The 14,333-nt window shown below is 40.4% G+C and overlaps 1 protein-coding gene across 5 annotated transcripts in view; it reads left to right on the top strand.

Moving 5' to 3' along the window:
• Positions 1 to 14,333, top strand: part of DAB1 (DAB adaptor protein 1) — a 128,294-nt gene that overhangs the window by 78,098 nt on the left and 35,863 nt on the right. For all 5 annotated transcript variants that reach the window (XM_085231315.1, XM_085231316.1, XM_085231318.1 and 2 more), the window contains one exon: positions 980 to 1,078. In XM_085231315.1, the coding sequence (XP_085087441.1) occupies positions 980 to 1,078 (99 nt within the window). The remainder of the gene's footprint in view (positions 1 to 979; positions 1,079 to 14,333) is intronic.

Here is a 14,333-nt window from a genome sequence, read left to right as displayed (position 1 = left end):
GTGTAATGGTGAGGTGGTTCTGAGTAGTATTTTGAGATGATGGAAACAGGGAAGGGAGCATTAGAAGTTCATGTTGATATGTTAGGCAGCATAGCAAGCTGGGAGTACCAGAAACCTAGTGTGTAACAGCAGGAGTTCTAAGGTCAGGAATCATTTTTGGGATGTCTTTTGTCAAGTCAGTTGTTTTCTTTTATATTCATGTCTGTGCAAGGGAAACGATGACCTCTAGTAGGCCTCAAAACATTTTGGAACATTTTTATGTGCTGTTTAATTTGCTTAATGTTTCATCTTATATACTGTTACTGATTAAGGCAGCAGGGCTCCCGAGAAGGTGGAAATGGGGTTTCTTTTATGGTTAGGCTGTGGAAGTATAATGAATGAATTGTGTATCAGCAAGTTCACTTACAAAGGCAAAGCCAGAGATTATGAGCAAAACTAACCCTGTATGCCAGGTTGTTTTTGTTTTTGTTTTTTTTTTACAGTAGAGGTGTAGTTTGCTTCTTCTTCTGTAAAAAAAAACTCAGTTTGCTTACTCCAGGTAAGTGCGTACACATGAAGTGAGCTTAAGTCATGGGAATTTTTTCCCCACTGATTGTTCATTGTGGCTTTTGTTGTTGTTGTTGTTGCCTTTAAAAAAAAAAAAAAAAGCAAGAAAAAGAGAAAACAGAATGGCTTACAGCTGGAAGAAGTGCGCTAGAAATGAACTTCGACTTTCAAGAAAACAGATTTCACAGAGGATTAGCTAATACAGGGATTGAAAGTGGGAGCACGTTTGCAGTGATCTCTGGGTAGCATAAGAGGGATGTGGTGCCTTTAGAAAAGGGAACAGACCAAAAGTAAAGAGGTACTATTCCTGGAGAGCCCATAAGTATTCTTTGAAAAGTGATGAATTGTCAACATATGCTTTGCTGTGGGCACCTGTCAGAAAACAAAACCAGGAAAATAATGAAACCAGCCCAAGTGTTTTTTATTTCAATAGGGAATTGTTGCTGCGGCTCGTTCGAAAGGAGAGCATAAACAAAAAATCTTCTTAACAGTCTCCTTTGGTGGAATCAAAATCTTCGACGAAAAGACAGGGGTAAGTAAAACAGCCATACAGTGGCACAAAATTGAATCTCTTCATGGATGTTCCTTTAAAAGCATTTCCTCTCTGGGCAGTAATATCTCACCAGTGTAGGCACACATAAAACTTCTGACAAGCTTGATAAAGGGTTGTCATATATCAGAACAAGCCATTAGATGACTGAGTTGTAAAGTGTAGCATGGGGATGTGGTTTATTGTAAAGCTTTGTCCCGGCTACTTCTGGAGAACAATTTACTTGAGTACATGAATGCTCCTTATGTGCATCAACACTCACAGCTCTGAGGCCAGAAAGTGGCAGGGAGTGATTTGTTTTCCTTCTGCCAGATCCCAAAATTGCTTCTTGGAAATACCAGTGGTCCATTTGCAGGCTGGTAATGTCACACATAGGGGGTTCCTCATCCATCGTGGGCCCCACCACTCCTCCAGGTGCTGCTTTAGGCTGCTCAGCAGCACAGGGCAATGACTTCTGAGAGTCTTCTGACAAAGGTTTAGGATTCAGGTTGGCTTGGATTGGGCTACATGTGACATGGGAAGCTGAGGTGAGCTGTGGGCAAACCCAGGTGAGTGAAGCTTGTTTTCCTAATGGAAAAGACAAAGAGGAAGGGCAGCAGGAGCTGCACATGCTTCATTGGGGTTTGCAGAATAATTTGATTTAGAGAGGGCCTTTTCCCTGATCTGTTTTATGTCCAGCAGGCCATGTGAGTTACCATTGTGCCTTGACTAACAATACACAGAAATCCAAGAGCCACTGCTGCTGCAGTCTACAGCTATCCCGTAGTTCAGATTACGGTTGCTTGTAGCTTCAGTGTCAGGAACCCAGGCAAGAGATCTATTAAATCTGTGATTCTATGACATTTCTGTTAGCAGCAACATTGGTCTTTTGTAAGATACGCAGTAAACGTGAGAATTGGTATATTTTAAACGTAATTGTTAGAAAAAATATGTATATTGTATACGATCCGAGATCTACGGTGTATTTTACTTTGGGGATGCACTTTGAGGCTGCCAAGCAGCCACTTTCCTGGCAACATTGGGTCAAGCAAGAAGCAGACTACACTGTCTGGTGCAGTTTTTTGCCACAGAATTAACATGTTTGGTTATTTTTAACTGCTTTGAAAGAAGAAAGCTAAGCAAAACATTATACTGCTTAGATATAAAGGCACAACACGCAAACTGTTTTAATCCTAATTAAGAAGATTTTTATAGCTGTTTAAGCTCTGCCTTGAATTTTAAAAGGCTCTTGATTTAATCTTTTGAAAGATTAACTATTTAACACGATGCCAGAAATAAAACCCTACTGATGATAGATGAAATTATCTTTGCCAGTTAATTTATATTATTAGAAAATCAATGTCATTGAGCTCACTGACACATAATACAAGTAGTTAGTAATGAAGAGCTCGTTTGGAATGTGCTGTGTACTGCATGTGTAAAGTAATCATATAAAAGCAGTGTTTAAGAGAACATTGCTGAGATTACAGCCTGTGCCTAGAAGATAGGAAGTGTCAGAATTGGGGCTGGCAGAGCAGTCATGGTTGAGTCCTCCAGCATGTAGACATTACGATAGTATTTAACTACATGATGGCATGCCTTCTTTTTTCCTTTTGTCAGAGAATACCAGCTTCACTCAGTGCATGGAGCAAAGTTTTCACTCCACAAACAATATATCCACTATCTTGTTTTCTTTTTCTTTTGTGTGCAGACCGGTGCCTCACCGCACCCTATGCAAAGGGCAATAAGGCAGCTGTTACTTTGCTTTTAGTCTTCTCTTGGGAACATAAAAAAGAAGAAAGAGGCAGACCTGTCCTGTGGCACTTATCTCTGAGTGTTTCACAAACGTTGGATTTATTTTCATAAAAGTGGCACTGAGAAAAGGGATGCGTTTAGAAATAAAGCTGTCGTTCAGCCAGATTGCCTCTCCTGCAGCGTTCCTGCTCACTCACATCTGCAGCTAGTGAGGTGGGGACATGACAAGTCTCCTTCGAAGATTTCATAACTCTGACACCCTGTACTCTAAATCTGACATAACTATATCATCCTCAGAGCAGCGCTGTCACTCACTCACTGAGCCATAGACGGAAAGCTTTAAATCCACCTTCCAGATGTCTGCCCCTGAGCTGCTGGAGTGATGTACGGGACTATTGGGTTGTCACTTTTGAAATAGGACTGTGACAAAGGGATGTGGGGTGCTTTCTCCAGCAGGTTTAATGTGACTTTTTGAAAGCAGGAGCGTCGTGCTTTTCATTTCCATGCTTTTAAAGCTGGCTTGCATGGGCTTCTTTGCCATCTCCTCAAAGTCACCGTACCATCAGCTTCATCCCCAGACAAAATAAGTTCAATGCAATTAGGCAGTGATAATCCCATTCTCAATGCAGAGGTGAAAGGGAGAATCTCCAGTAGGTCAAACTGGACATGTATGTATAAGGAAGGGAAAGGGAACTGCAAAAAGGTCACAGTTTGTGCTCATAGATCTATTGGCCACATAATAGTTTGTAAAGTTTGGAGTCCGATGCTGAGATCTGTGCAACAGAGAATAAAATATGCCCTTAATGTGTAACAGCCTGGGTAATCTTGCATTTGCTTTCTCCTTTCACTGCCCTCCAACCCCCTGCCAAGGCTTCTTCCCTTAGTTGTGTTTTTCTGCAATTTTGGGATTCCCAGAATGCTGTTTTGGGTCACAGTGCTCTTTTACTGTTTGTTTAGAAAGGCTGCCTACCTCTCTAGGATGCCCTTTCCTAGCTTTTATCATTACCTATTGGTGTCATGTCTTCCACAATGGCAGTCTGATGAGATATGAAAGAGAGAAAAATATTCTGAAAAAATATAGGCCTCTCTATGTTTGCTATCTTGTGTGCTACTATTGGATTTTAATTTATCACAATAAAAAATCAATTTGTAGCTCAAAACTAGCAAATTTTTAAAAATTGGCAATGTCATAGCTGACTTCATACAGATGACTTAGGAGAATTGCTCCATAATTCATTACAGATGAAGGGCTGTAGTCGGGCTATTCCTGAAAATCATAAGCATGATTTTCTTCTCCTGCACTTTATAGCTCTAATAGGTTCCAGACCTAATATTCATCAAAAAGTATTGATTTTAATCATACCATTTTTCCAGCCGTCAGGAATTCTGCCCTTTGAGTAAATTTATCCATGAAGAAGGTTAGGTTGAAAATGGAATAACATTTGGGAAGATTTTATTTAAGAAGGCTACGAGGAGGATTTGCTGTGAGTTTGCACCACAGACACGAGGCTGTGTAATGCATCTTCAGCACTGCGAAAGCAACAAAATCCCTAACTCCACATAGCAGGATATGCAAATTTTTTAAAGGCCCATCATTGTTCATTAGCTATTTATGAGTATTATTTTGTTAATCACACACATCAGGCTATCTTGCTGTGATAGCTTAGTGATGCTTCATTAGACACGCATGACTAATATGGTCTTCGTAAAGAGGCTGTAATTGTCTCATTGTTTATTAATGTTACAATAAATCTTTGTTTACTGTAGGTTACTTTCCAAAATGTGTTTAAAAACAATACTTTAATTGTATAAAATAGTAAGGAAAGCATTTTCTTCTAAATTCATGTAACGAGGTATACTTTTACATTCATGCTCTAACTGCAAAATTCTGTTGATGTTAATGGAAAGCCCAGACACTGTGGAAGAGAAATATGACGAAGGCAAAAATATATTGTTAAGCTTTAAGTCAGGAATTATTTCTGTTAAAGTAAAATTCTGTGTCAGCTCAGGGATAGACAGATTACTTGAACACGCTGCAATATATATCTCCATGCAAACTATTATTACTGGTGAAATACCCAGATTCTTCTGTCATCCAAAAAGCGTGATAGACCTGTATCAGTACCTCATTTGTCTGAAACAGCATAAAACTATGGATTGTGACCCAATCTATTAAGATGTCAACCATTTCACCCACTCCACTTATTTTGTCACCCAAAGAGTGAGTTTCATTTTCATGATTTCTTAGGCACTTTGGAGAGGTTAGTTGTTCAGTGACACCGACCCACATCTTGATGAAAATACAGGGCTTGGGCCCAGTCTGTATTGTAAAATTCCTATGTTACGTGCTGCAAAGAAGTATTGCAGTGTGGTGCTCATGTTTTATGAATTTAATCCATAGCCATTTTCTTCAGGCTTTCAGTATGAAGCTGAGAAAGGAAAATGGTGTATGTATATCATGTTGGCCATCTACTCTCACTCTTCTTCCTGCTGGCCTCAGATAGTTCTCTTCTGGTGAGTTTATGTTACAGCTGTGACATGACCCAATCACGGGTTTAGATTTCTACATCTTGCCCATCTTGCTGACCTTTTAAGCTCTCTTGACCTTCTACTGCAGAGGCTTTTTCAGGTTGTTGCTGAGGCTTCTGTAAAGCATTTTCCAGGTTGATCAGAGGCAGTGACAGTTTTGTGTCTGATATCCCCAGTACTTCTCCATTTGATGAGAATGGCAGTGTTAATTATGCTGATAGATTGCTAACAGGACAACTAAAGTTGGCTGAAAGAAAATTCTAGCAAGATGAAAATTCTCACTGTTGGCTGAAGATATCTCATTTAAAATGTACCAAAGGTACTTCTTGACTTTACTGGAAATCTGTTGGTTCTGGCATTTTTGACCAGAAATCGAGGTATGATTATGGATCTCTAATTACTCCTTGAAGCACATGTGCTGGAGCAGATGAAATGTCAAACTGTCAAGTCTCTTTCACTGAGCATCTCTGAATATTTAAAAATAGAAATAAAGGAAGGAATTCTTTTTATCTGCTTTGTACTCGCTCTGCAGTGAGCTGCAGAGATGGTAATGATTAGTTCATCAGATTCTTGTGTTTGCTGGAGCATGGTGATGTGCAGAAAGTTGTGAAGGTCCCTCCTGGAGCTCTCTCTGGATCCAGGACAGAACATGCCAGGATTAGCTTTCATTCCTTTCATTTCTTTAAAACTGGTCTTCCCAAAGTCCCTGTGGCTTCTTTGCAGCTGATCTCATTGGCATCGCTTTTAAGTCCTTCCTCCTGGCCTCCATGTCTCTCATCTTTGGATTCTAATCCTGTGCTTCTAATTTCACTCTGTGTCCTGCAGTTTTCATCTGGTATTCTCTGCACTCTGTCCTGATCCTTTTTTTTTCCTCCTGCTGTATTTTTATCAATATTATTCCCTTTGCAAATAGAAATGTGGTTATTGTGTCATGCCAAGTGATTCCAGTGCTGAATGTTGACCTGCCTCCAGCCTTCTCCTCCTACATTTACCCATCAGTTCAAGCTTAGCAGGGTTGAAACGGGCATTTTAATCCCGATTCCCAAAGGTCTCCCACTGACCTCCTTTCTGAGTTCTGAGGAAAGCATCAGCACCATCTATTATTCAGCCTATAAGCTCCACAGCCTTTTTGACTCAATCTTGTTTTCGATTGCAACATCCAGAGTAACTGCAGATCTTTCAGATTCCTCATAAGTGCTTGGAAATACCACACTTATTGTCATGCTTTCAGTTAAAACACGGTTCTGCCTCTCTTCATCTTATGTCTCAATTATTACCCTTTTCTCTGTCCTTGACAATTGACTTTTATTTTTGAAATCCATCGTGGCTGCCAAAATTGCTGCCCCAGCTTATTCTTTTGATCATGTCACGGTTCTCTTTGCATTCCTAGGCTGAATCTGCCTGCTCTGTTTTATCAACCCGTAGCTTGTCTGTGTTTGTTTCCAGGCTCTCAATGGCTCCCCTTTCTCCTCATCCCCTTCCAAGGAGCCACTCTACAGAGCCAGCTTTCATCGGTCATTTATTCAGTTCTCAAATAAACAACCCTGAGTCTCTTCCCATCCTATTCATCATACTTGGGGGAATTCTTTGTAGATATCCATGCTGTACTCCCTGATTTTATTTCAAATCTTTACTTAAAGCACTCCTGTGCTAGAAACTCACTCAACTCCATGCTCCTGAGCCTGCTGTTATCCTGTTGACCAAAGTCAAATTTTTTCGTGTATGCTTGGAAGTCTGGCTAGTTGAAATCCTGTCCGATTGCCTCACAGTTTCCTTTCTACATGTAAATATGAATGTTAGATGTGGCATTTATTGTTTTTCTTGTGATAAATAAAACTAATTAGGAAATAGCAAAGTAGGGAACTTAAAAACCTGGCATATTATTCTTATAATGTATTTACAGACTTGTGATACTTTAAAAGGGAAACAATAATATATTTTAAAAGTAATGTTTGACAGTTAGCAAAACGTAAATGTCAGAAGAGCCTACTTCTACAATTACATCTCTTATTGACTATTGTAATTCATTTCTTATTGGCCTTCCCAACCGTGCCCTAGACAGTTTAGAAAGTTTAGAGTGCTCCAAAGGGATTTTTAATAGCCATGAGCTCGTGGAGATATGTTCTCTACGAACACAATTTGCCATGAAATCCTTATGTATAAGAAGTTTCATCACAGTGAAATTAAGAACCCTGAAGACAAAACTCTGGTGTGACTTCGCACATGAATAAATCTCAGTGTTTTCAGGTTTGAACATTGCAATGCCCTAATCAGCACCTGGGATCAGCCTTCTTGTAGTGGGTGTCCATAGGAGTTGCCTTTAATGTTTTAACACGAACTGGCGTGAAGATAAAATGAAGCTATTCTAGGCATTTGATTCAAACTGAAAGTATTTGTGGGAATTTGTTGTAGCTGTATTTTACTATGAAAAAGATAAACACTTGATTGCTTTCAAAAAGGCAGAAAATTAGATTTTGTGACTTAGTGGTGGTCTCACTTAGCTATATGTGGCCCCCTATTGTTTAAGCCAAGTGTCCAGAAGTAGATTAAAGGAAGGGAGAGACTTCTGTGTGCTCTGTTATGGGGTTATGGGGAACCTCACTGTATGTATATCCCAATAGCCAATTGGCCTGCTTTGCTTATGGGGGTGGATATCTGTCTATTGTGGTAGCAGTTACTATATAAACACTTCCAATATCATCTGTTTTTAATGTTTTACCATGCTTAAACAGAACTTGAGGTGAATTTTACTAAAACTTTCGAGTCAACAAAAAACCTTTTGTTCTCATGGATCCTATTTCATAGTAGAGCTCTATTGCATCCTTCCACTGAAGTATTATTCCATAGCAAAAAACTCAAAAGTGTGGAGTTACACATATTATTTGTTTTTTGCATGTAATATCAATGACCTTCTTTAATTCAGATATAAAAGCCACAAGGTATCCTCGCTGATACAACCACATTCTTTTTTTTCCAGATGCAATTTTGGTAGAAAAGCAGCCAAAATGCATTTACTTGGGGAGGATTGCTTGCAAGTACTGGCATTTTTAAGCCAGGTTAATGCATTACACACCAGAAAAAAATTGCAGGCCCATTTTCAGTACACACAGAATTATAATGGCTGAATTCAAACTGCTCGGTGGAGGATTTAGCAAGAGAAATGCTGACACGATAATAGGGCAGGCTGCTGGGATGCACAGAAACTTCCCTGGAGAGCAGTGGGGGACCTCTAGCAGGTGCCATAACAGAAAGTTCCATCTCCCTTTGAAACCCTGTGTTTCCTCCCCTTCGAGGTGGCTGGGAAGCATTACACCCCAGGTGTGCTGATGATTTTTCTTCCTATTCAGTGCATTTCATCTAGTAGGCTGCTCTGCAATTTTCTGTTTGTCCCAGTAATAGCAGTACTACCAGTGATGCTCCTGAATTTCTGCACTAACTTGCAGGTTGTTTAACCTCTCCTATGGGCTGCTGTCAAATGCATGGGAGACAGATGGCCTTAGCTGTCAGCGTAATGGGATAGGAAGCTACAGGAAGGTTTACTTTTAAAGTTAGCTCGAGTTTTCAAGATGGTAGTAATAGATCGCTATTGGCAATAAAATCAGTGGATAATGTTCTGCCCTCAGGATCACATTGTGTTTACAGGGAATGCAGCAAGAGCTTTGTTCAGTCTGACAGTCGCGGGGACAGGTAAATGCTTTCCTTCCTCTGAGTTATGTAGGATGCTGCTATTTGTCAGCAGTGACCAAACACACATACCTGGCTTTTGTTCCTTTTTACCCTTTATGGTTCCCATCCTAATTCTGCGCCATTGTGCTCCCAGCAAAGCAAGCAGCTACATTCTTGTAGATTTTGAAGGGAATGTTGTTGAGCACCTTGAAATTTCAAGAAAATGAGAAGTGTTTGGAAGTATTTTGATGTGTACAGCATGTGAGAATGTGACCTGTGCGTGCACAAGGCTTAGTGCTGGGCAGGACAGAGAATGAAGGCATGAGAAGGTTTGGGTTGAGTTAAGAGAAGGGAAGCAGGAGACACGTGCACAGAAGTTGTAAGAAGGCAGTAGAGAGAAGAGCAGGGGGAGTGGAGCCATTCTTTGTGCTGGGCCAAGGCTGAGTGCAGGCTGTTAAATCCAAGTTTGCTTTTGAAGATTTCAGTTGGGAAAAGGCTTCTTTGCAGGACAGCAAGCATGGAAGAAACAGCTCTGGGCATGGGAATGTGCAAGTGGGAGCTTGAGGCTCGCTTTTGGATGGTGCCAGGGCAGAACTAGTAAAAAGCTCTACTGCTTGAATTGAAACTTGGAATTCTTGTAACACAATGGGCTCAGCACTGCTGAGTGTGGCTCCAGAAATTCCTGCTTCTGGATATTGCAGGAAAAGTAGCCCCAAATCAAGCCAAAAGTTACTTGAAAGTTCTTTGTTCTTTTTTAGAGTCTCTTTGAGGTTTGCCTTTTAGATTTTATTTCATTTTTATCTTCAGGGCTCCAGTAATACACACATTCGTGTTGTGGATGTTTTATATCCTTGGTTAAGTGCCTGTTGTGGGACCTGAACAAAATGAAGGATTGGCACATTTATGGGATCGTGTGAAGTTGGTTTATTCCTGCAGTTGTAACTCTTGGAAAAAGGTATCCTCTGTTTTGCTGTAAAAAGACTGAGTATAAAACAGCATGAAGTGTCTGAATGATTCTTACAAGCAGGGTAGGTGAGTAGTGGTACTGTTTCTGAGTTCCAAAGATCATAGCTCTAGAACCAAACATGTTGGCCACCAGAAGTTTGAGTCACAAGAAATGAAGAGTGGAGCCAAGTTAACTTTGTCTAGTTCTGTACTGAGCCATTTGAAACCAATCCATGCTAAATGCAGGTGGGATTTCTTGTTTGTATGCTTTGGTTTATTTCTGATTATGAAATCGCTTTAATATTTGAAAGACACAAAACATTGTGGCTTGTGATATTCTCAGCTTTTATTGCTTTCATTTCTCTTGGTTCAAGAACTTGACATTATACGTAGTTCATGAGTTTATAGAGTTGTTTCCTATTCTCGTTCTTCTGCTTACACATGCTTTCTGTCATCCTTCTTTAAATCTTACTAAATTGGTGTGAATATCTGATGGGCAGATAGATAAGTATAAAGTAAATTCCTCTTGTCTTTTTACCCTGTTCCAGAGAAGTTTGTGGCATTTCTTAGGGTTGAAGAAAGTTGCTGTTTGATGGCTTTCCAAAACAACTTGAATTTTAGTACTGCCAGTATTAGTGGGATTTTTGTGATCGTTGTAAGCTCTCCATTATAGAGTTTGTGTGACAAATCTTGAACATCTGAGGTTGGTTTTTAGCAATGAGCTTTTCAAATCATGGCCTCATGGCACGCTCTCAAGAAGAGAGCTAGTCATAATGCTCACTAAATCTAAATCACTTTAGACCTGAGGCAGTTAAAGCCAAAAAAATATCTCCAAAGCTACTAGAAGTTGTATGAAAAAATGTCTTGTGCTGTTCATATAAATCAAAAGCATTTCAGGAGGTGAAGGATGTTGGTGTGAAGGAACAAAAGAACTTTGTAAAAGTAGAGGTCTCTCAGAAGGGATTCACAGGCTGTAAAGATGAATGCAGCAAAAATACTGGGAGGTTCAGTAGCACTGGAGCAAAGTGACTGTCTTATTACTGAATATTGTTCTCCCTCAAATTCAAGATTTTATCAGTAACAACCTTATGAACTTCAGAGCATAGCAGGAAAGAACACAAGGCATGGTCAGAGGTGCTGTGCTTAGGCTGTGTGCCAGCTTTGGCTTGGAAATAAAGAGTCAAAGTTGGTGTACTTATGGCTATTTTGATCAACTGTTTTCCATAAGGCAATGAGGTGGGTGCTAACGGAGAATACAATTAGACAGATGTGTTACAGCCTTGGAAACACAGCAGTGGCCACGGGACCAGCTGCCATCTAAAGAATGAAATAATATTGCTTTAAACAAGCATAGTTATTTGGATACCACGCTGAAATAGTGAAATGGGAAGGTAAAGCAGTGTGTTACAGTCTGTAGATTGTGTCAAGCAGTTAAGGTGTAGGTGCGTACTGCATTACTGAGCTGACTGGCCCAAAGGAGATGTTGACTTTGGTATCAGAGATTGGGTTTGCTGTTTCTTGGTATCCCTGTGCAAATCCTTCTTTGTTGTGGAAATTATTACAAGACTCATGGGATGTCCAACAGCGCAGGTTTAGTGTAGCACAGTTGCTTTTTAAAAGCTCTAAGAAATGTTTCCTTGCCCTTTAGGATTTTCTTTGTCCTAAAACAATATTTGCAAGTGCATGCTTTAAATGTAGCTGGGGATTAATAGTAATTGGACAAGGGCTTTAGATTTAGCTACCTAGTTTTATTCCTGGTACACTAAGAAATTGAAAAGCTTTTGATGTGAAGATACACATTTGGCCATGTATGCATTCCAGTTTTTTGTTCCTTCCCTACGTTCATACATCTAATAAATGAATCTTCTGCATGAGCAACTTAGCATTTGCTTTTGAAGACAATGAACAATAACTAAATTCATATCTGGTCTTTGTCAGACATTATTACAAATTATGAGAACCAGACAGAAGTTTATTACCTTAGTGGTGTTCTCTTTCACAAATTAGGCTCTTGGAATATCGAACTCGCTCAATATTGTAGATCCATTCATCACAATTAGATTGCTGCACTGGCAAAGTAAAGTCCTGCTAACTTAATTGACTAACTAGTATACGCTGTGGATGTGGAGTGAGGACAATTTCCAGGCAATTTCTGAGCATTGTGGAACGTGCGTGTTGCAAAAGGCACAAACAAGGGCACCCACGTTTGCTCTCTCTACGAATTTTCTACTCCTACTCCCCAGCTTCCCTACAGGCAATTGCAGGATACTTTTTGTTAGGCAAAGGAAATGTTAAGGATTAGTTCAGATTTCACAGAAGACCAAAGCACCCTTTTATGTCATCCTCCTGTGGCTGACCAACCAGACTGTTGCCTTGGGTACCTTTACCAAGTTCTTGCTCTTGTACGGGCTGAACTGCAGCGCCCAGACTGAGCTCTGCCCAGCACTTCACTTGAAGACTTGCTCGTCTTTAGACATACAATTGGCAAGTAATCTGTTTTTGCTCCACTCTCCTAGACTGCAGGAAGATAATGGCTCTTAAGAGTTTTTATTATTATTATTAAGAGGAAATTAAACTTACACACCTTCACACAGACCAGGCTTTGAACTGCATTTAATCTGAAAGTGGCTATTCATGCCATGTATTTTTATTGCAAAGCTTGTGCTCTGAAATGCCTGTTAAGAGTTGGCCCTTGGAAGAGCCTTTCTTTGGGTTATTGTCTGCAATATCAATGTGTGCAGAAGAAGCACAGGGATTAGAGAGACTTATTTCTATTTATTTCCACATGAGGAGTCCATTCAGGCTCAGAGAACACTCCAGAGCTTATATTTTCCTTTCTAGCTCCTGTTCTTGTATTTTGAGGCAGAAAGTCCCTAACTTATTGTTCAGCCCAAGCTCCATGAGTGGCTTTGTGTAAAGGATTTAGGGCTCGACCATTCATATTTGTCTGTATAGCACTTTACATGCATTCAGTCTTTCAGCAGAAGAGTTCAGTCACATTCACACTCAAATTCCAGCCTCCAAAACTTCCTGCAGTGTGTGCTGCGATACCCCTTCAGTCTGTTGTTCTTGTCCAAATATTATTTTGGGATTCATCTTTGGAAAATGGGCCAAAAGGATAACAGCCCTGAAGAACATCTGCCCAGTGGAGATAGAAGAGACCACAGCAGCAGCAGCAGCAGCACTGTGATTTACAGCAGCCAACTGGGAAATAAGCATTAATGACAAATTCACAGGGGAGAAGCTAGACCCTGACTGCTTGGGTTTGGCTACCAAGGACAACAACCTGCAAGTTCTGCCTCTGTGTTGTTGCTTTGGCAACTCTCACAACACTGGTGAAATGTTTTTATACTGCATGTCGATACAAATCCAGCATTTCTGGGAGCAATGAGATGAAATTCATCTCAGAAGTGCTCGCATGTTTTACAATTCATTGTTTTCACTTAATGTGTTGCAGTATATCGTGGTAAATGTGCTATTACACTTTTAGCTTGCTAAGCTTCTTGTTAAGGCATCACTGTAATTTTCCTTGTTAGATTCAGGTTTTAGTGTTTGTTCAGTTGTCTTCCTAAAGGTATAGGATGTGTTTTCTTAAAACACATCTGAGCAAACATTTTGTGAATTGGAGTTTGGGCGAGATAGACAGCAGCATAACCAAAACTAAGGTCTGTGAAGTTATTTTACTATGAATTTTGCAGTTTGGTGGGTAACTGGTGTTTGGGGAGCTTGATGTGACATTCAGAATATACTAGTTCAGATGGCTGAGAAGTGGATAGATGGGAATGCAGTCATAGAATCACAGAATGTCTTGGGTTGGAATAGACCTTAAAGACCATCCAGCTCCTGGGCTGGTTGCCTCCCAGCAGACCAGGCTGCCCAGGGCCCCATCCGACCTGGCCTTACACACCTCCAGGGGCGGAGTATCCACAGCTTCTTTGGGCAAACACAGAGGATGCTTCACCATGACTGTCCACATCCTTGCATTGGTAGCCTGGAAATCCTAAGGCTCCTCATTTAGTATTTCAAGGTTGAGGCTTTACAGGTCTGATCCCTGTGAAACTTGTCCTTCTGGACACACCAGTACGTGCTGCATGCTTCCTGCATTCAGTGGGGCAGCGTGTGCAGGAGGCTTTGCAGCTCACAGGGTATTTTTTGTTGTGGCTCTTAACAGTGTGCCCCAGGCTTCACTAAATAGACAACCTCATTAAAAGAGGAATAGCGATAGTAAAGCAGTGACTTTCTCATGCCATCTAACTCACATATTTGACATGATTGCTGGGCCCTCCAAGTACTTAATTGATTGACTTAATTGATTTAGTGGCACTGGAGGCTATGGCATGGAAATAAAGGGACAAGATGAGGA

Source organism: Meleagris gallopavo, chromosome 10, assembly GCF_905368555.1.
Source record: "Meleagris gallopavo chromosome 10, MGAL_WU_HG_1.1, whole genome shotgun sequence".
Lineage (NCBI taxonomy): Eukaryota > Metazoa > Chordata > Aves > Galliformes > Phasianidae > Meleagris > Meleagris gallopavo.
The sequence above is the reverse complement of the archived record's forward strand: the minus strand, read 5'-3'. Positions and strand labels throughout refer to the sequence as shown.